This window comes from Pteropus alecto, unplaced genomic scaffold (genome assembly GCF_000325575.1).
Source record: "Pteropus alecto unplaced genomic scaffold, ASM32557v1 scaffold111, whole genome shotgun sequence".
NCBI lineage: Eukaryota > Metazoa > Chordata > Mammalia > Chiroptera > Pteropodidae > Pteropus > Pteropus alecto.
In genome coordinates this window covers 1535845-1556961 of record NW_006431915.1, presented here as the reverse complement: position 1 = coordinate 1556961, position 21117 = coordinate 1535845, and the positions used below count along the sequence as shown (strand labels likewise).

Below are 21117 nucleotides of genomic sequence, written 5' to 3'. Positions count from 1 at the left end.
TAATCTGAGCATTCCTCATGTTGGCTAACAAAAAGCAATCTGTACAGAAGCTTCTTAAGAAAAATCCAAAATTACAAAACATATCAGAAGATGTTTATTGGTATTGGCAAAGGCTTTCCACTTAATAACATCCCTTCCTTAGTCCCAATACTATTTAAAATGCAATTAAACAAGCTCGATTCTCCCAGACTTTAATGGGGCACAGCTACTGCCTAAATTAACCAGTTTCACAAACCTACTAACTTAGCACACATTCAAGCTTCGATTTATATGCAGAGCACTGTATCAGGCACCAGGAGTGTTTTCCATGGCAAACCTTATCTAACAGCCTTTTCTACTCTGCCTGGTGTTGAATTTATTTGCAACCTTAGCATTCACAGGGTGACTCAGACTCCAGCTAGGAAACCTGGCCAGTCAGTGGATGAACCTTGTACTTCAGAAATTAGTTTTTCATACATTTATATTTCATAATTCAAGGACCCTAGGCCATGCTGAGAGATGCTAGTAAGGAATGGCTGGGAAATTCTAGGGTACACTTGCAGCATGCTGACCTAAACTGAAACCAAGATGTTGTCCACAATCTCTGTCTATTAAAGAGTAGAAGAATATGCCACCCTCAAAATATGAATGTAGTTCAGGACATGTCACCTCAACAAAATGCCTCTTTGGAATATTGATTATTTTGAGCTGTAGGCACTTGAAAAATAGTAAGCAGGGAGAGGCTTTCTTTGAACTTCCCTTATCAGTCTAAAGACAGATCCTCCTAAAGGAACTCAGTTGTCATCAGTTCCCTTCTTGGGAGTTTCATCAACCAGGGAATATTGACTCTTATCACAGGAGAGACTAGAAGTCAATATCAAACCCAGATGAACTTTCTCACAAACTATTATACCTCCAATCTGTTCTTCTAAGGGCCCATTTATCTTTCCTAGAAATCATTTACTCTCTCCTAAAAGGCCTACCTCCCCATTCCTCTATCCCTATTCAGATGGTATTTAATAAGCTTGAATTCTAAGCCACCTGGGAGAGTTACTCATTTTTCCCTGGTAGATCCCATGTATACATGAGATATACTTATTAATAAATTTCTGTGTGTTTTTCTCTCATTCACCTGTCTTCCATTACAGAGATCTCAGCTAAGAACTCAGAAGGGTGGGTAGGGGGGGCGGGGAATTATTTTTCTCCTCTACACTATTTAACCACCACCTGGGCATGGGAAAGTGTTACGACACAGTAGACAGTGACTTTCTTTCCTATAAAATTTTATTTATTACATAAAAAATTCTATACATTTGTTAGACTAAAATACAGTTTTCATTATAGTTCTGGCAACTGAGTCAGTACACAGAGAAAACTTAGCATTAGATCAGCACTTTTTTTTTCTAGTTCATATTTCTGCACAAGAAAAACATTTCAAAGCTCCATTTCATATAGGCTCATTGTACTCTGAAGCCAGATGGAATTCCATCCAATTCAGAGCTCTTGGAAGTTAATTTCCCAGGAAGATTCGATAACTCCAGAAAATTAATTGCTCATATACATATTTTTAAAGTCCTCTGAGAGCACAACGCTCTGTCCATAAAGTCTGCACTATGTCAATAATGACAAGTCACAAATACTAGGACTACAACTGTGTTTGTGGGGCATGTTCAAGCACCTACATGTTTGTTCCCCCACCGGAATGCAGTGTCGTGACACTGCAATAAGGAAAAACTCAAAATTATGCTATGGTTAAAGACCCCCGAACTATAGAATTCATGGAAGGCTTAACTGTGATCCTACAGTTCGTAATGGACAAAGACAGGATGAGATACAAAATTCATTCTGACAGTATGAAATAGAATGCACACGGGGGGAAAAAAAAAGGACAAAAAAGGCATCAGATTGAGAAATAGATGGCACCACAACAGGCTTCTCATGCTGGATTGTACAGCAGTGAGAAATCAAGACACGCCGATATGTGTTTTCTGTTCATATCACCCCGTATGCTGCTGGGCTGGGCCAAACACTGGATGTGAAGGCTCAGAGCCTGAGAGGTCAAAAGCAGGTCCTTACTGCATTGACTGATCTTTAAAGCTTGGCTGCCTTATTCTAGGAGCTTTATTCTTAACTCCAGGAGTTCAGACAGACTGTGCCAGCAAGTACTTACAGTTGGACCTTTGGTCTTCAGAAGATATGCTTTTGTCTTTGGTTGTTTTTCCAGAGCTCCTATCACTTTGTCAGGTGCCTCTCACACTTTTTCCCCCAGCTTGTTGTTTGTTCATTGTCAAGTTTTTCCTCCCTACAATCAAATCAGCTAACAGTCCACCAAACTTCATTGGGTACAAGACCTATTTGAAGTGCACTCAGTGGTCAAGAATATTCTGAAACAGTATAATTGAAACTTCTTTTCATTATGGAGCTCTCAGTACTCTTTAATAGGAGGGAAGAAATCAGAAAACCTCTACAACAGAACATAATCGAATAGCACTAAGGCAACATAGTGGAAGAAAGGTAACTTATCCCCACGTGATGTCTTTGAAAATCAAAACTAGCTAAAACAAGAGGGACCAAAAAGAAATTTCGAGCAGACCACTGGGAACTCAGAGGATGGGGAAATTTTACTTAATAACGTGTCTCAAATCATCAGGCCCCAAAGCTGCCCTATTGTCTCATTCCTGTGGCAGGTAGAGTGGTCTGCAGGATGCTGACAGAAGCTTCATTCCAGTCCTGTGCTCGTTTATTCCTCAAAAAATAACTATAATAAACTAATTTCTTAGCTGGTGGGATGGGAGGATTAGAATCATATGCAAAGGAGAGGCCATTCTCTTTAAGTCATTCACTTCTCTGACAAAAGGACATATCAAATGTAGATTTTACACTGGACTCAGGCTCTTTTCTACCTGATATGGAAATTTCCACCCATGGATGATTTGTTAAAACTCTTCTAGGGGTAGGGGAAGGGGTAAGGACCTGACTTTTCTCCTTTCTTCACCAGCTAGTTATGGGATTTCCTCTGCTTTCTTCAGCTTGAAAATGAAGGCAATGGTTTGATGTCTGGCCATAAGCCATGACCCACTGGAATCAATTCTTAAAAGAACTTGAACTCCTTTAAAACTCGCTGCTAGTTTTTTTCTGGGGCCCCGAGGGCTCTCCATGTAAATGTGGCACCTTTACCTAAAAGTAAGGTAAAGAAATCCACATGCTCCCTAAAGAAAGAAGAGGGGGTGGATGTGGGGAGTGGAGGCACAGTCCCACTGGCAGTGGTCCAAGGCTGCTCTAGTGTTGACAGGAAACACCTCCTTGGTTTACATAGAGAGAAAAACAACTTTTGAATTTCTCCCCCCAGCATCTGCTCCTCCTACTTTCCACTAAAACTTTTTTGTCAACTGTGTTTGCTAATTTATCATCATCAACTGTTCTCAGTCCTGTGGACTGATATATTTTTAGACAGCAATCTACTGATAATACTATGCCACATATGTCATATCTGAGCTATGATTAAAAAATACCAAGTATTTTGGTACACGGAAAATTACAAGCATTCCTTAGTCATTTCTTTTTGGATTTTCTTGTCTGCTGCAAACAATTTGGTACCTTGCCCTAAATCCACCTTTCCCCCAGACACATACACCCTCACACCTCCAAGTAAAGCACTTTTACTGTCTTGAAGATGCAGTTATTGACCATTTTGTTATTCATTCAGATTAGTGTGGTTTCTATTTCCAAAGCTCGTACTAAATTAAGGTCGAAGTTGTAAAAACGATGCCAGGTCAGATGTCAGTAAGTACCATCTTTAAAGTATCTTCAGTGGAGGCTTCATTGCTACCTCGTTTTAAAACATATTTTCAAATCAACTTTAGAGCAGCCTGGACTTGTGTTCATTAGGCCCTGAGGGGCTAATGGGGTGGGGGCTGGCAGTATGAGGGCCCTGAAATTCTTATTAGCATTTTAAATGGTCATAGACGGGCTATCTGCATTTGAGAGAAAGATAGTTCGTTGCTTTCATAAGCTTCTTAAAAGGGGCCTATGTGCCCTCAAAAGATTAAGAACCTGCTTTAGAATATCAAATATTAAATTCAGGTTTTAGCAAATAAAAAAATTTTTCTGAAACATATGGGCATTACAATGTTTTCGTGTTCAGCTAGATCTTGACTAGACTATGAGTAACCTGAAAGCTTTACTATTCTGAACTCCTAGTCTGGAGTATTTATTCCTCAGGAAATCATTTAAGTTGTAAAACTGAGTATCAAAAACTCAATAAAAATAGCCTAAGATTTGGGTTCCTAACAATTTCATATCTTTCCCATAAATTTACTCATAATTTCCTTCAGAAAATAACAAACTTAAATTCTGCCCATGTAATTTACAAAAGTGATCATTATTCATGCAACATTTTAAAAGGAGCAACATTTGTCTATTTTACACAAATAAAAATCAAAGAGATGAGGAAGAAGAAAGAGTACTGTAGTGTTTCTACAGAAAAAAAAAGGTTTTCCACAGACAGTCTCACGTTTAAAAACTCTGTATTGAAGTTTTTTATAAGAAAGATAGTTTCAAAGATTTAAATCTTGGATTAAAAGTTTCCTCTTAAAACTTGGAGAATAAGAATTTGGCTCAAATTTATGAAATCAGAATGGAGAAAAGTGTGCTATTTAAAATTTATAAGTGTATACAACCTGTTTAGATTTTTGTTTTGTTTTTAGTTTGCTAGCTTTAGATTTTTTCCTGGTCCAGAAGTTGGGCTATATGCCATTAGACAAAGATGAGCTATTTCCAAAAGCAGCCAGTGTATCTGAACAGTGCCTTCTTTTCAAAAGGGCTAACATGCATCATGTACACAAAGATACATGAATATGCATTTAAAGCAAAAGGCATTCTATGCTGGGAATGTATAATACACAAATCTCTGCTTTATGCATTTACTTACAAACCCACAATTTTCCAATATGAATAATGTTGTGGTCTATGAATAACAGACCACATCTTAACGGCTCCAGACAAGCCATTATAGTGCACTCCTATCTGTCAGATGGAATATATGAGAAGAATACAGAAATTAACTGTGGCAGGTACACTAATAAGCCTCCAGACTCAGGATTTTTTATTTTTTTAAGTAGCAGTAAAAAAGCAGTTGAGAACTTACTTATTGAAAGGTGAAAGCTTAAAGACCTTTCTGAAGGAAACTTCTCAGAAGCTATATTGGAAACTCCTAAAATTCAAACGAGAAGGTTACTGACCAACAATAAAATAAAATGTTCAGGTCCTCCTAACTGGCAACTCTGGTTTTGGAACTGATCCCAGAATTCTATGGTGCAGCTTAGCGGGGCAGGGACCTCTTGAAATAGCCTTGATTAGCTAATAGTGCCGCCTGTTGGAAATAGTCGGAGCCTCCAGGGCAATGATACAGCCTCACAAATATTTGGTGCCTACAGTTCCGTTAGCTTTTCTGAGGAAGGGTGTGGGAGAAGCATTACTCTGATTTAAAGCAGCTCGGGACCAAGATAAAGGAAGGGGTCATCCCCTCACTATTCCCTACTGGGATGAAATCCTGTAACTGCCTGGGGAGGCAAGGGAGCCCCTGGGAGATACCAAGGTCAGTGGTGTTGGGAACTGGCAGCTTAATGCCCTTCGCTGAAAAAAGAAAAAAAAGAAAAAAAAAAAGTAAGAGAGCATCACTACAAAGGAATAACTTATTTCCAGCATAATTTTAAAATAGACTCAGTGAGTGCCGCCTCCTCCTCAACCATTATGGAAAAAGTTTGAGGACCAAAACACAGTTAAGCTATTTAAACTACAGTAATTTAGGATTTAATTATGCTATAGGATAGGATAAAAGCTTTAATCCTAAACATTAAACATTGCATGAAATGGTTTAAAGGAAAAACCTGCTTTGAGCTCTGCTCATCCATGCAAGGACTGTACAATCTCAATGCACTAAATTCCTAATGTTAACCTAAAGCACTGGTAAGGCTCCCATAGAAGACGGGTCTCTTAAATTTATATGGAAATATAAACTTTTCCTGTCCATGCTATACTATAGCAGTGCTTACTCTTGAGGCAGGAGCCTAGAAAGTTGAAACCATGCACCAGAGCCTTAATTATCTAATGGCAAAAACCAGAATGACATTCTGATTACTGTAATCACCATTTATAATAGAGGAGCCTAACTGTAACTGGAGATATGAGTCCTGAATGCAATTCTGAAGGTCCATCACAGAAAAAGACAAAAACCAAAACACAGAGTCAGTGGTTTATAAAATTATTCAGGTAACCCCATTTCACATAATTTTTGTTTTTCATCTATTCTTCTCACTTGGGCAGAAGATGGAGGCAGAGAGCGAATAGCAGTAAGGCAGCCCATAGCTAGCTGAAGAATGACTTGCAATGGATGAAAGAGGCAGCAGGAACATCCAAACATAACCTCGAAACATTTAAATATTGCTAAAAAAAAACCCTCTGCCAGGGTTTTGTGAGGATTTATAAAATGAATCAAGGAATGAAGCTCATGAGTGATATTCTATATATCAAATATCTTCGTGTGTGCCTATGTAATACATATGTATATTTGCACATATGAACCTTTATGGCACACAAATTTACTTCAGGAAAACAGCATGGCAATTAATTTGGAACTCAAATGACATGGTTACACATAGATCATAGTTTCTAAACACAATGTTAGTAAAACAAAATTTATTTGTAAAACAGGACCTGTTATATAAAATGGCACACAATCAAGTTATACAAAAATACAAAATTTCTTTCTGATTACAGTTCTAGTTGCAAATGAGAATTAGAAAGCATTCCTGGTGGCTTCCAAATAGTTGAGATTACGAGCATACGGAACAGGGAGCAGCAAGTGTCCATGACGTTGGGATGTCCAAGTGAGCAGAACCTAATTTCCAAATTCAAGACTTCCATCAGGTCACTTTGGAGGGACACCTCCTAAAATAGCTAGCTCCTGGTATGTCTTCTGTTTTGATAACCATCTTCCAGATTTTTGCCAATCCTAAATTTAGTTCTCAATGTTTCTTAATGTCCAGAATCGGAGTGGCTATGAAACAGAAGGTATTCTGAATTTTCTTAGATGATTTGCTCTCTCACCTATTTGGATAATTGTTAGTTACATAATTATATTAATTCCTTTCAAATGATATAAAAGAGTACAATGATACACTGTTTGGTGATGTTAGATGTTAACTTCTGGAGAATTATTGTTTCAGAATAGCTACTCTCATAACGTTGGTTTCCCAGATCTTGCCAAGACATGAGCTCTTAAATTGTGTGTTTTTAAAAAAAAAAAAAAAAATTCAGACTCTCATTGCAAATATTCTGAAAAATCAGAAATATTACATGAGCTTTGAAAAGAAACCAAGGCATTTAGCAAATTTTAGCCTAGTTAAAGAACATGGATATTTAAAAAAAAAATACAATTTACCTTTTGCAGCAATTTAAAGGTCCAACTCTTTGAAAGGAAGCGCATTAGCAAACAGCTGCTTATTAAGCCCTAGTGACATTAATTGTATGCATTTCCATAATACCGGTCTAATTCACTGTCTAATTCTGGTAGGAGGCAATGCTTTCTTTCAAAAGATTCTCCTTCCATGGAATGTTTAAATGCTGAGGCTTTTTTTTTTTTTTTTGTACAGAGCCTGTATTTAGTGCAATAAGTTTAAAAAATTTGCTCTGAAATATTTACTTTACATTAACAAAAATAGCTTTTTTTAAAAAAATTGTAACAAAAAGGAGTTATCGCATAAACAGATCATGAATTATTCTTAGCAAATTACACTTTTTTTCTTAAAGCATTCACCATTACAATAAGCGGAACAATGGAATATTAGCCATTCATATCTGGTAAGCTTCAGGAATAAAAAAAGCAAAATCCCATAACCCATCCCCAAACGAACAAACAAACAAACGTTCAACACTTGAGGATCAAAACATGAACCAATTCTTCAGTTAAATATTGTAGAATTCTGGGTATCTCATGAAGTACCAAGGAGAGGAGCACCTGCTAGTATGTTTTCAGATTTTATAGCAAGCATTGAATAAAATGGCTATTTAGCCTTAGACCACTTAAGTTCTTCTGAAGCAGAAGCCCAAGCACTGAGAATTTCAATGCTTTTGTTCTATGTTTCTTTCCCTTTTTTATTCTTCCAAGCATTACTTAATCTACAAATCAATACACAGAAACTTAAAGGCTAAACTTACTGGGTGCTCCAGCTTCCTTTAGAATCAGACACACAAACGTGTGAAGGATGCTACTAAAGTAAAAAAATAGAAGAAAGACAAACCATAAGAAAAAAGTTTGCATAATAAAGATTATCTACTCTTTTCTTTTTCACCTACTCTCTTATAGAAGCATTAGGGTAAACTACAAATACCTGAGGAGTTGCTTACTTTTTAATGTTGGCTGACAAATGCATGAGCGATTATGAAAATTCCCATATTGGACCCACTTGTATGTTTCTAAAAGTAAAATGACATGGCTTCTTTGATTGGGGGAAAACTGATTGGAGTAATTCCTTATTTATCTGAAAGCATATGCCTAGTCTCATCCCACTAGGACTTATGCATCAGTAAAATAAGATCTTGATTTTATGCACACCTCAGGGAAATCACCCCTGAATAAACTTTAGACAGAGAATTCGGTACAATAATTTTACCTAATTTAAATAACTAAAGTTAAAAATCTCCTCTAAGTTATTAAAAATGTTAATCAGATATGAATCTTAACATTTCCATTAAGACAATTACAGTTGAAAACATTAAATGACGGCAGTTGCCTTGTAAAAGCCACCCGTATGAAAGGAGTACATGTTTGACAAAAATAAGCATAAAAAAGGTATTAAATCCCTGTTCCTTTTCTCTGATTTTGGCTGATTTTGTGTGTGTGTGTATATACATATACATATATATACACACATACATATAAGTATATACACACACCCACACACACAAACACACAGTCATGTGTATATATTGTTTTGGAATGTCAATGGGTTCCATAACGGTCGGCTAGTTTCAAGCAGAACTTGCTCCCGAAGCCTAGAAAACAAAGCCATACAAAGTATAATCTTAGACAATTACCATTAAAAGGAGATTATGAGTGATGTTACAAATACAAAAATGGCCGCAAATAGCAACAAAACAACAGACTTAGAATACTTCTCCCCTGAACCTATATTCCAGGGGCTGAAATATGTATGAATGTTGAAGGTCACACTGCCTTCTGCATAATCTTTGAGATATGTAGAGAATACTCCTTTGGCCTATACTGCTTTAGCGCCCGGGTTTTTTCCAACCTTTCCTCTGTAAATTCTTGCCTGTACAAGCAGATGGCCAGAATGTCTCTTTCTTAAACCTCTATAGCACATGTGGTCAATTTTTCTAAAATCACGTTCAAAGACTTAGAGAACGACCTCCCAAACCTTCGAAGTTTCTTTAACTAATAGGTTCTCTCAAAAAAGAAGTCCAAGAGGAAAACTGGGAGTACTTATATATAGCTCAATGATCCCCCTGTCAAAACGGAAATTTAAAACCTCATTTTCCTGAACATTATTTTATAGGCTAAAAATAAACCCTAAATTAAAATATCCCATTATGGAGGAAGACAGACTGGGAACTCAAACAGCAGTGTTTCTACAGATATGGCAAAATAGGTGTGACTCTCTTTCACAGAATTTACATCTAAGGGAATAGCACGTGAATTAAAGCAAGCAAATACAAAGAAGCAATCCTAAATTCTCAGATAATTCTTTAGGGACACATACAAGATGGTGGCGGTAGTAGGAGGCCAACTCTTACCATGCACACCGGGGAAAAGAGATGAGAATTAGAGGTAATTTAACTTCCTTATGAGCAACATTTCACATTTCTCTCCTGATGAGTTTTTTAACCACTTAAATCATCATTCTTAGGGACTAAATGTTACAAAGTCCAAAGCACCAGAAGAACAAGGCACATAAGAGATGTATTTTGGGATAAAGCAGAGGATTTTGCTATTCATCTACAAGCGATGAACTGATGAACGACAAAAAATAAAAGCAAAAACTGAATGAAGATTTTAATGTATTGTTTAAGTTAAGAGACATTAATTTAAAACTGAAAGCAATATTAGGGAGAAAAAAATCTTTCTAAATTTTTGGCTTCTGGGAGAATGCCACTTACCTAGGCAATTTTCCTAGTATTATTAATTATTAATTGGAGGTTTAGGCATTCTGGTCTACCACTGTCCATCTACAGAAATATATGCCCATTCATGGTCAAACTAGTCCTAAACCTCCAAACAGTTCTCCTTTTCTTTAATGCTTATCGCTGCAGAATAATTTAATGGAAGCTTCAACCACTGGAAAGACAAAGGTGGGGAAAAGATGTTTCGCATTTTAAGATTTTATATATCTTTTGTAAATCAGGCTTGGAACCTTATTTGCTAAACAATTAGGACAACCAAGCGGTGGCAAGAAAGAAGTCTTGCCACCATAGCATTGGCAGATGCTTCACTGCAGTCCCCCCGCTGCCTACAGGAAGTAAGAGGGGTACAGAAAAAAGGTGTAGAAAGGCAAGGGACTTGACCGGAGAGATTGCTGATTGGTGCCCCTTGCCCACTCAATCCAGTTCTGGCTAATGCATTTAAAACTAAGAGCTATATGACCATTCCACATCCTTTTACTTATAATTAGAGTGATCTGTGCCTTGGGAATCTAAGCACTGAAATTTTGCTTTATAATCATCAATGCTATTAAGAGCAACATCAAAATAGGCAGTGGAAGGGATTATGGAGAAAAGAGTTCATATCTAAACATTCTGCTAAGACTTTAATTTAGGTTGAATATACAATTATTTTGCATATACATGTGGCCTCCTCACTCCCCTTAAATGAACCCATTTCCTTTACTTTTACATACTTAAATGGGCTTGTTTTATACTGTCTATTTCTTAAGTTGGAAAACTACATAAAACATAAAGAAGAAAAAACGTCTTCGCACTTTCAGACATTATATGTGATCAGAAGGCACATTATTTAAAATTAACTGTTAAAGGATGTAGGCAATTATATTATATTTCGAAATACCCATGCTATTTAAGAACAATACATTTGTAAAATAAGCAGTAATTAGACCAAGATATGCTAGAGATATCTGTTGTTATGCAGCAGTGAGAACGTCTATGAAAAAAGCAGCTCAGGATTCTCTTACACTGATTAACTTTAAGGTTTTTTTTTCTCCCAAATGAAAACAGAATGTATGTATCACTGACCAGAGATAATTTATCTTTCTCACAGTTAAGCTGAGCTTTGAGAAGACCAGATTGTCTTATCAAGTGTGGAATATGAGTGCCGATGGAAATAGACTTGTTTGCTACTGAAAAATAGCGTAAGAAACAAAGAAAGTACAATCCAGGCAACAGAAAAAAAAAGTCAGCAAAGGGGAAAAGACAGCAACATAAGTAAACCAATATTTAAAAAATGAGAAATATGGATTCTAGCAAGTTGAAAGGAATTGCTATTATCACCTTCAAAAATAATAAAAATCAAACTGTCAGTTCAAGTGTATGACCAAATGTTCAGTTCAATGAAAACTAAACACTGACATTTAAAAACAAAAAAAACAGAAACAGCAATTTCACCTTAAAGGACAATAATATCCTCTATCCCGCCATGACCACTCTTCATTGTGACAATGCTGTTCCTTTCAGCTTACTTTTACAGGAGGTGGTCTCAGTTGTGACAAGAATTCTGCCATCCAAGTGATAGGTAAACACACAAACAGAAAGAGCAGTATGTCCTGCGTGATACAGATAACAAAAGCTTCTCCTGAAGAAGTGCAGTCAGTGAAGACAGAGAGAGAGAGGAAGTGAAAGTGAAATTCTTGGAGGGCAGCTGCCTCCTCATCTCCACCTACCATCGGTTTTAGCTCTCTGGCATCAGCAACGCCGCCCTTACCAGCTTCTTTCATTGCTTTCCTACTGTTTTCCACAAACTCCTGCAAAATATGGACCAAATGGCATCAATTCTTAGGTCCTTTCAGATTTTGGGTAGGTGAATTCTAAAGAACATTTTCAGTTTTTACTCAATACTGGCAAATGGATGGCCTAAGACCACAGCAATAAATATGTAGTATCACACATGTGAGCTGCTAAATTTGTGGGAATAGACTACAATCTGTTGATATGAAATCCTTTTTCCATCCGTTCACGGTGACCATCTCACTCGGGATAATGCTAGGAGATAATGTAAGTTCTATCCAAAAGAGAAAATACCTGACTTTTTTTAAAAAGACTGTTTTCCCATACTTAGAATATTGTTTTATTTGTTGTTTTGCTTTTTCTGTACCATAGTTAAATGGAACAAAAACATTTTACTCCATAAGCCTCCTTTTAAAAATAACCCTAGAAGGTGAAAGAAAGCATTGATACTACTAAGCACAGAATACTGATTTTACCAAACCATAAATAAGATACTTTAAAAAACAAATCTATCTAGATTTAAAATTACTCCATAAAGCAGGAAGATAGGAAGTAACAACCATAACCTGTGGTCAGAAGTAGTTAAGATAGGATTGTGCCCCTAAGGAAACATTTCCATCCTGTCAAAGTTTATGGAGCACTTCTTCATTAAATATCCTCATGATTCTTACAGAGAAAACTAAAAGGAGAAAAATTGTGTTTTTACTTTGTTTTTGATCAGTGGCTAAAAATACAAAAAATCTTCTAAATGTCTTAACTACAAAAGAGATGCAAAGCATATAGACCAAATTCCATTATGAAAACAATCAATTAGAATTATAATTTAGACATTATGAAAATGTCCAAAATTTAGTTGATGGTGTACTTAGTCAAAGACATAATCAGTATCAAATAGGTCGGTTAAATCATTTGGTATTTTAGCAATTAAAAAAATAAGGATCTAGCTTATGAATTAACACATTTATTTTAAATAAATAAATTTAATTTAAATACATTTAAAATAAATCCATGCTTCTGGAAGATAACTTGTTATTCCAATGTCTAATATTTAGTCTTCGATATTATCCACTCTTAAGATAGGAATATTTCATAGCTGAATAGCCAAATACTATTATCAAAAAGCATGTTTAATTTGGAGCATTTGACATTGATGTAATAGTATTTAAACTATTTTAATATAGTTTCTAAATTTTAAAAAGTTTTGAGGTTCTAATATAGGGAAGCTGCAGAGGCTGCATAACTCTAAAGAATCTGAATAAAATATCTGTGTAAAGGTTCAGATCTTGACTAATATAAAACAATATAATCTACCACTCACGGATCTGTTAATCTATACTCATTACAAAAATGCTTTTAATTTGGCTTAGCATACTTAAGATAATGAGTTTAATGGGGTTAAAAGCAATGGTATTTGGAAAGGTGGTGGATGGAGAAATACAGGTAGGTATCACAACCTGGGAAAAAGACTTTTTATCTGTGAGCCCTAATTCAGAAAAGTGCACTTAGAACATCAATGGTCCAATGTTCCAATTCAAAGGCTAAAAGTAGGGTTTAAAAAGTCAATTCGAACCTGTCTAACTCAGAGAGGGGGGCAGCAGTATGGAACAGTGAACTCAGGATATATGGTTTCGTCCATGCCAAGGGGGACTTCTTCCTTGATTTCCCAAGACTAAGCTCACTCATGAGTGTTACAGGTTTAATTCTGAATCACTCAGTTGCATATATGAGAATTAAATATAGAGAATGTTTTTGCAAAATATTTTTATTAGTATTTTTACCCCTAAAGCAGTAGAAGGCATTTGAAATACTTACCATCAGTACTTTATCCATATAGAATTCTCTGCCAGGGCTCCCATCATTGTATTTTGTGTCAATAGCAAAACACAAGAATAATACATCCACTACCATTTCATAAATGGACAGGAAGCAATGAGCGACTAGGAAAGCAAAGAGGCAGACGATGATCAGAGGCAGCACCCATACTGTGTAATCTTGCTGGTAGTTGAGCAGCATAATCCCAGCCAGGCCTGTGCTGCAGACTATCAGCACCTGAAGCAGAGAGAACAAAGACCACATATAATACCCTACTACAGGAAACCACGATTCCTTCATCTTTTGCAGACTTTCTTCATCTTTTACAGCCTTAAAATTCTCTCTACTATTTATAAACGATGGCTGCATTGAGCCTATTCCATCTCAGATTAGAAAGTATAATCCATATATATCATATACACACAGTTACACATGTATATCATATAATAGAAATTAAAAATCGTTCCTATTGACATTAAAAATAATCAAGTTTTCCAGCTGTTATGCTTGTTCCCTAAAGCTTCCCTTTATAGCACCTGTGCCACTTTTTAAGATAAATGTACACATATTTTAGAAAAAAAAATTATACTCAGCACTCAGAAAAAAACTGAAATTTCAGGATATTGCTATGTATTTTTCTAAGCATTTTTACATTTATAAATTAGTATTATATAAACAAATCATTAAAAGCTCTTCATTAATATTTATAGTATCATTATAAATGTTTTATAAACACTTATTCAGCTACATAATTTCATCTTATGGGTGATTTAAAATTTAGTTAACCTTTCTCCTATACTTAGAGACTTATATTGTTTTCAGATATAAATAATGCTACAACAAACATATCTAAGAACTTTATATTTTGCATTTTATTTTACATAGATTATGTGGCAAATCTAATAGGATTTGCCATGAAGTTTATACTTGGACTATCTGTGAGGAAAAAAGTTGCCCAAAACATCCATGCTATAAGAATAAAAGAAATAGCCAATATGATTATTATCAAGAACCACCTACTCTGATGCTTTATCACCTCATAAGTAGCACTTTACATGTTTTGTGGTTCTTTTAATACAGTCTATTTCAGCTTTTCAATAACCCCATGAATGGTTTATGGCAAACATTATTATTGTCATTTTATATATGGGAAACATGCTAGCCAACCTACCCAAGGTCACACAGTAGAAGAGCAGATACCACTCAAATAATGGTCTTATCATGATAACTCCAGTGCTCATTCCAGGTAAAATCAGCAAATACTCGAATACTGATGCAAAGCAGTAATAGGTTATATTGAATCCTAGACACACTCTTGCCCAGCCCTTTACTTGGCCTAGCATCAAGCTTTAAATAACAAAGAAAAAAAGAGTCCTCAGAGCAGCCTTTTCCTCTCCAGTGTTGAGGGACAGTCAGACTGAGAATTCTTCTTGTCTCTTCTCTACTATTTATCAACACCAAAGCATCTCTCATTCACTATTACCCTTACCAGAAGTTATAATGCATCAGATGATACACTGGTTAAGCTGTAAATTGATCCTTCTTTCAGATCATTTTACGGAGCAAATCTGGGTCTGCCTGAGATTTCAAAGACCCTCCCTGCAACCATTTTTGAATGGCCAACTCTTATGAATTTTTTCTTACAGTGACTTTTCTGAGGTGATTTCCACAGATAGCTAATCACATCCATTTTTCTTTCACTCTTTTAGTTTCAGTCTTAGAATGAGTTATTTCTTGGACTCGCCTTCAAATTTTTTACATCCACCCTATGGGAAGACTGAGGTTCTCTGTGCTCTCACCGCGCCACTAAAAAGTTAAACCACATTTGGAATGTTAAAGTTAAATACAGGTAGAAGATGTGGCTCAAGCAAACTAGATGTTGAGACAAAAGCTGCTGAGGTGGAAGGTTGGCTAATGTCACGTGAGAAACATCTTCAAGACCTAGTAATGTTTAGCTAAAAAAAGTCAAAGACATGTAATAATTACTCCCAAATATATTGAAAGGGTGTCATGCATTTATTCAAGCAGAGAACACATCAATGGTTCTCAAACTATTAGAGGCTCTCTATGAATCACTCACTAGGGGAGTCTGTGAACAATGTGGATGCCTGGGCCCTACTCCCAGAGAGTCTGATGGTTGGATCTAAGATGAAGCCCAGCAATATTCATTTTAAAAGTGTCCCAGGTGATTCTGACACAGTTCACAGCCTATGAGAAGTATCAATCTCCATGTTAGAGTACACAGACCCAAAGGAGTGTTCAAGAGAACCACCTGGGACCTCTACTTGTATTTTTCATGTATTTAAAATTTCTTTTATAGTATGCTTTATAATGCATGTGTTAGTAAAAGCTACACATATATCATTAATAAATAAATGTAAATATACTGGGAAGTGTGCAAAAAATTTTTTGTAATAAGATGCATGATTTTAAAAGTTTAGACACTTGTTCTAGAGGATAAATTATTAGTGATACACTAGAGAGATTCATACACATGGTGGGATGTGAGAGGAAGAAGGAAAGGATGCTCGTTTTAGAGTCAGAAAGATGTAGCTTTGAAACACAGAATTAGTACTTCTTAGTTGTGTGACTCTAAGCAAGTTCATTTACCCTTTCTGAGCCTTTTTTCCATCTTTAAAAGACTTAATAGTACATACATCCCACAATTGTTAAAAATAAGCACTCTGAAAGCATTAACACAGTGCCTGGCAATCTTAGTTTTTTTACTTTTTTCCACTATGAATCTTGCATTTATGATGCTTTTTCCCCATGGAACTCATGTTTTGAAAGATTTTTCCAATAAAATAGCATTTACAAGTAATAATTCATATTCTCTTTTATTAATTCAAAGCCAAATAAATTATCAACTAGAACACATTAGTGTTAGAAAAAGTATTATCAAATAGAGGTAAAATAATTTCATACAGAAGCAAAGAAACTTGGGATTAGGGATTTTTTTGTAGAGCTTTATTGGGGCAAATGTGCAACATCTATTAGACTTAAAAATGTTTAAACAGCTTGCAAATCTCTATTCTTACCTTTGAGGGCTTTATTGACTAGTGGTCACAAGTCACAAGCCACTAACCCAGAGGAGCTAAGGCCCCTTCCCAACATGATATTCCATTCCGTGAAACCACTAAGGCCCCATAGAAATGGAATCCATGACATTGTCTTATGTGCTCTTTTTAAATTCAGGATTTTAAAAACTAAATTATAAAATTTGAGATAATTACAAATTTGCATGCAGTTGTGAGAAATAACATAGAATTATTCCATGAATGCTTTATCCAGCTGCCTTCAAGGACAACACCTTGTAAAACTATAGAATAATATCACAACCAGGACATCGATATGAAAACAGTCGAGATACAGAACATTTCCATCATCACGAGGAGCCTTCACGTTAACCTTTCATAGCTACCCCTATTGTCTCCAACCCCATCGCTAACTGGGTGACCACAATTCTGTTCTCCATTGCTATAATGTTTAATTTCAAGAATGTTTTATATAAATGGCATCATACAGTATTTAATCTTCTAGGATTAGCATTTTTCACTCGGTATAATTCCCTCAAGACTCATCCAAGTTGTGGTGTGTATCAATAGTTTTTTCCTGACATTGTCTTTTATAATGTTTATTACGATATGTTTAGCTGAACTACCTAATCAGAAATTATTTCTGCACATTAGCAGCCACTTAATTTTAATGAGAGAAACTCTTTTCAAATTATTTACTGTGTTCTGTGATCAGAACTGTATTTTTTATAAAGGAAAACTAAAGAACTTATTTCAGTATGTTAGAAACCCAGAAGATTTTTCTCCTCTTTAGATTTCTTTATTTTAAAAAATGTTTATTTTCCATGGTTTTAAAAGTCATTTTTAAAACAATATTATAATTTTATTCAAAATTATATCTTTCTGGAAAGCACTTTGGCAACTCATATCAAGAAGCCTATTATGTACTCTGATTCATTACTCCACTTCTAGGATTCTGGCCTCAGGAAATAAGTACTGATGTGGACAAAGATTTGTATACAAAGGTTTCACTGTAGCATACTTTGTGTTAGTAAAAAAAAAAAGCGAACAATTTAACTGTGAAAAAAATCCAGGGGCTTGGTTAAATAAATGATACAACAATTGTATATATAACCAATACCCAGAATAGCCCCTAGACCATTTCTAAGGCATGATATAAATATCTGTTGAATGAATAAAAAGTTACGATAAAACTAAAGAAAAATCTTGAACTAGGCTGCTGAAAAACTCGAAGCCAATTTTAAAACATTGTATTTTATCACCTATATATTTTTCCATTATAAAAGGAATGCATACTTAATATACAGAACTTCATCTTACTATGGTACAGTAGGGGAAGGGGTTTAGAATCATTCATATTTTCAATATTGAAAGACAATCATTATTAACATTTTAAGATATTTTCATTTTCTTATGAACATTTTAAAACAGTATGGTGATAGTCCAGCAGTTTTACTCAGCTTTTTCACTTATTATATTATATGTATTATCATATTATAAACTCAATAAAAAACACTATTTAATAGGTGAATAATAGTCTCTTGACTACTATTTCCAACTATTTCTCTATGGTTAGGCAGTAGACTGTTTACAGCTGATCACTATTATAAATAATGCTGTATTTTTCTGTATTTAGAACTATCTTAGCAGTAGTTTAGCATCATCAGGATTACTGAATCAAAAGACTTTTTACAAATGGTCCGAGGGCAAATTTGTCAGTTGAAGCAATTATAGCACATAGTGATTAAAAACTTAGAAGCTCAGACCTGAGTCTGAACTCCAGCTCTGCCACATTCTAGTTCTCTAAATTTGGGCAACATACCTAGCTCTCTAAACTTGAGTTTCCTCTTCTATAAAATAAAGATGATAGTAATAGCTCACCTTACAGGGGGAGGCCAAATACAACACTTCACATAGAGCAATTCCCTCGGGACCTGACACCCAGCAATGTCTCCATCAGAGTTTGCTAAAATCACTATCAAGATCAAATGTTGCCACTTAGTGTAATTTTCTCCATCATTACTCCATATGGCTTCTTTCCCTTTTATTTTAATTGCTCTGTATACATATGTTTTCATTTTAAATTGTTTCATATCTTTCTTAACAGCAGGGATAAATTATAAATATGTAAAAAATAAACAAAAAATCTGAAGCCTTCCACAATTAGTCATATAGCACGTAAATAACAGTAACAGTTAATAAGTGTCAGACATTATATTCAGTCTTTAACATGGATTAACTCATTCGATCTTTACTATAAAAAAAACCTCTTATTGTAAAAACAAATGCCAAGAACAAATCCAGCAGTCATAACGTAAGTATAATTACAGAATTTTAAAATGACTATTTGTACAGTTTTAGAATTCCTTTTAAATGACAGAGCTTAAGAACCTAAAACCACATAGTGCCATCAATGTCTCTTTACACCAGATATTTTTTCCTTTCAAAAACATTTTCAAAACACAGTGGCTAAAGTAACCTAAGGGTTCAGCATAAGAGAATGTTTGGGAATAGCATTTGATGGAACATTAACCATCATGACAATGGGTAATTATGAAGATTATCAAAGCAATATGAAAAATATATATAACGTGAAGTGAAAAAAGCAGAATAAACAGGTATATATGCTATGATGAAGGCCTATGAAAAAACACTGGGAAGAAATATATAAAACTAATAAGTTATTAGATTATAGTGGCACTGTCTTTTTTTTTTAACTCAAATTTTCTGAGTATTTTATAGTTTGAAATACAGATATAATAAAGTTAAATTACAATGTTATTTGTTGTTTTGCAGGTTTTAATAATAGAGAATAAACGACCTCTTCTTCTAGACACTTTTAAGGACAGTTAAGTCTCATTCCCCAACGGCTCTAGTTTAACAATGACAGCTAACAGTCAAGAACGTACACTGTGTCGAGTAATGTCCGTACACTACATGTATTAACCAGTCCAATCTTTACAACTCTAGAGGTCTGGCATTATTATTATCTCAAATTTATAAATGAGCAAACTGAGGCACAGTAGGATTATGCCCTGCGTACTCAAGTCACATAGCTAGTAAGTGAAAGAGCCAGGATTCAAATCCAGGCAGTTAAGTTCCAGATGTAATACCCCTAACTACTACAGACTGTTTCTTATTCTTTACAATTCAAAATATGTAAGTAGAAACAGGCAAATTACCTAATCACTGTGCAGTTAAAATCAATTTCCTCATCTATAAAATGAGGATAATAATAGATGTTCCTTTACAAATTTGTCATGTGGATTAAATGAGCTCAATACATGCAAAGTACCTAGAAAAGTGCCTAACACATATTAAGGGCTTTCTATATATTAAGCTATTTTTAGTGTTTTAGTGGGCTAGATGTTTTTGAAATTAAACAGCAAATATATATATGCAAAAATGTACTATAAGTCTCAGGTAATACACGTGGCCTTACCTTGCCCAGGAATAACATGAAATCCCCCACTGTGTTGATGGCAGCCACTCGCAGAGCATTCTCCACGAGAATGACAAAGGCATCCTTCGCCGAGGTGCAGAAGTTGGTGCTGTTGATAGCTGTGGCTGTGTATGCGTTCTGGACAAAAGCGAAAACAATTTTTCATCAATAAATATAATCTTACTTTGCTAAGATATAAATCAAGCACAATTAAGCATAGCTTGTAAAAATATTTCATAGTTCAACCAGTGGTTTTGGTGAGGTAAATATTAAGAGGAAGTATAAGAAAATATAACATATATATTTAAAAAATACCTGGTAAAAAGAATTTTTCATTTGACTTAGTACTGGTCCTTTAAAAACACTCGTATTTATTAAAACACATATTAATCTTTCTAATATTGATTAACTTCTTCCCTTAGTAAATTAAACATTATGTTGCAGGTTCATCACCATGAATATCGGTGATGCATTATTATCATCTCAGTGATGCTTTAAAAGCTACACAAATATGTAAAGGCATCGGATTGCTGTGCTGTTTTAGCTGGAATATCTACTCTCTTCTTGGTACTTTCTTCCATGCTGTCACTTCTCACAGCTCTTGTAGTAGATAGCAATTTGTTGCCCAATATTTCACACCCCTCCATTCTGGGAGCAGGACCCAAACTCTCAATTTAAGAAAACAGCCTTTCCCCATTCTCTTGGATTCTGAGCAGAGTCGACACTACCTTCAGCTGTGGGGATGGGCATTGACTGGTTCAGAAACTGGCATATAAGCTAATCAGAGCCAATTAAAGTAAAAAATATTCCCCGAGGCTTCTGGGAAAAAGAAGTTTCCTTTCTCATCCATAGGTGCTCCTGACAGAGCAGCTCCCC

The 21117-nt window shown here is 35.3% G+C and overlaps 1 protein-coding gene across 1 annotated transcript in view; it reads right to left on the bottom strand.

Moving 5' to 3' along the window:
* SLC44A1 (solute carrier family 44 member 1) overlaps positions 1-21117 on the bottom strand; it is a 116582-nt gene that overhangs the window by 29139 nt on the left and 66326 nt on the right. Inside the window, exons 12-14 of the mRNA XM_006906071.3 lie at positions 20242-20379; positions 13765-14001; positions 11889-11969 (exon numbers count right to left, since the gene is read on the bottom strand). Of these exons, the coding sequence (XP_006906133.1) occupies positions 11889-11969; positions 13765-14001; positions 20242-20379 (456 nt within the window). The remainder of the gene's footprint in view (positions 1-11888; positions 11970-13764; positions 14002-20241; positions 20380-21117) is intronic.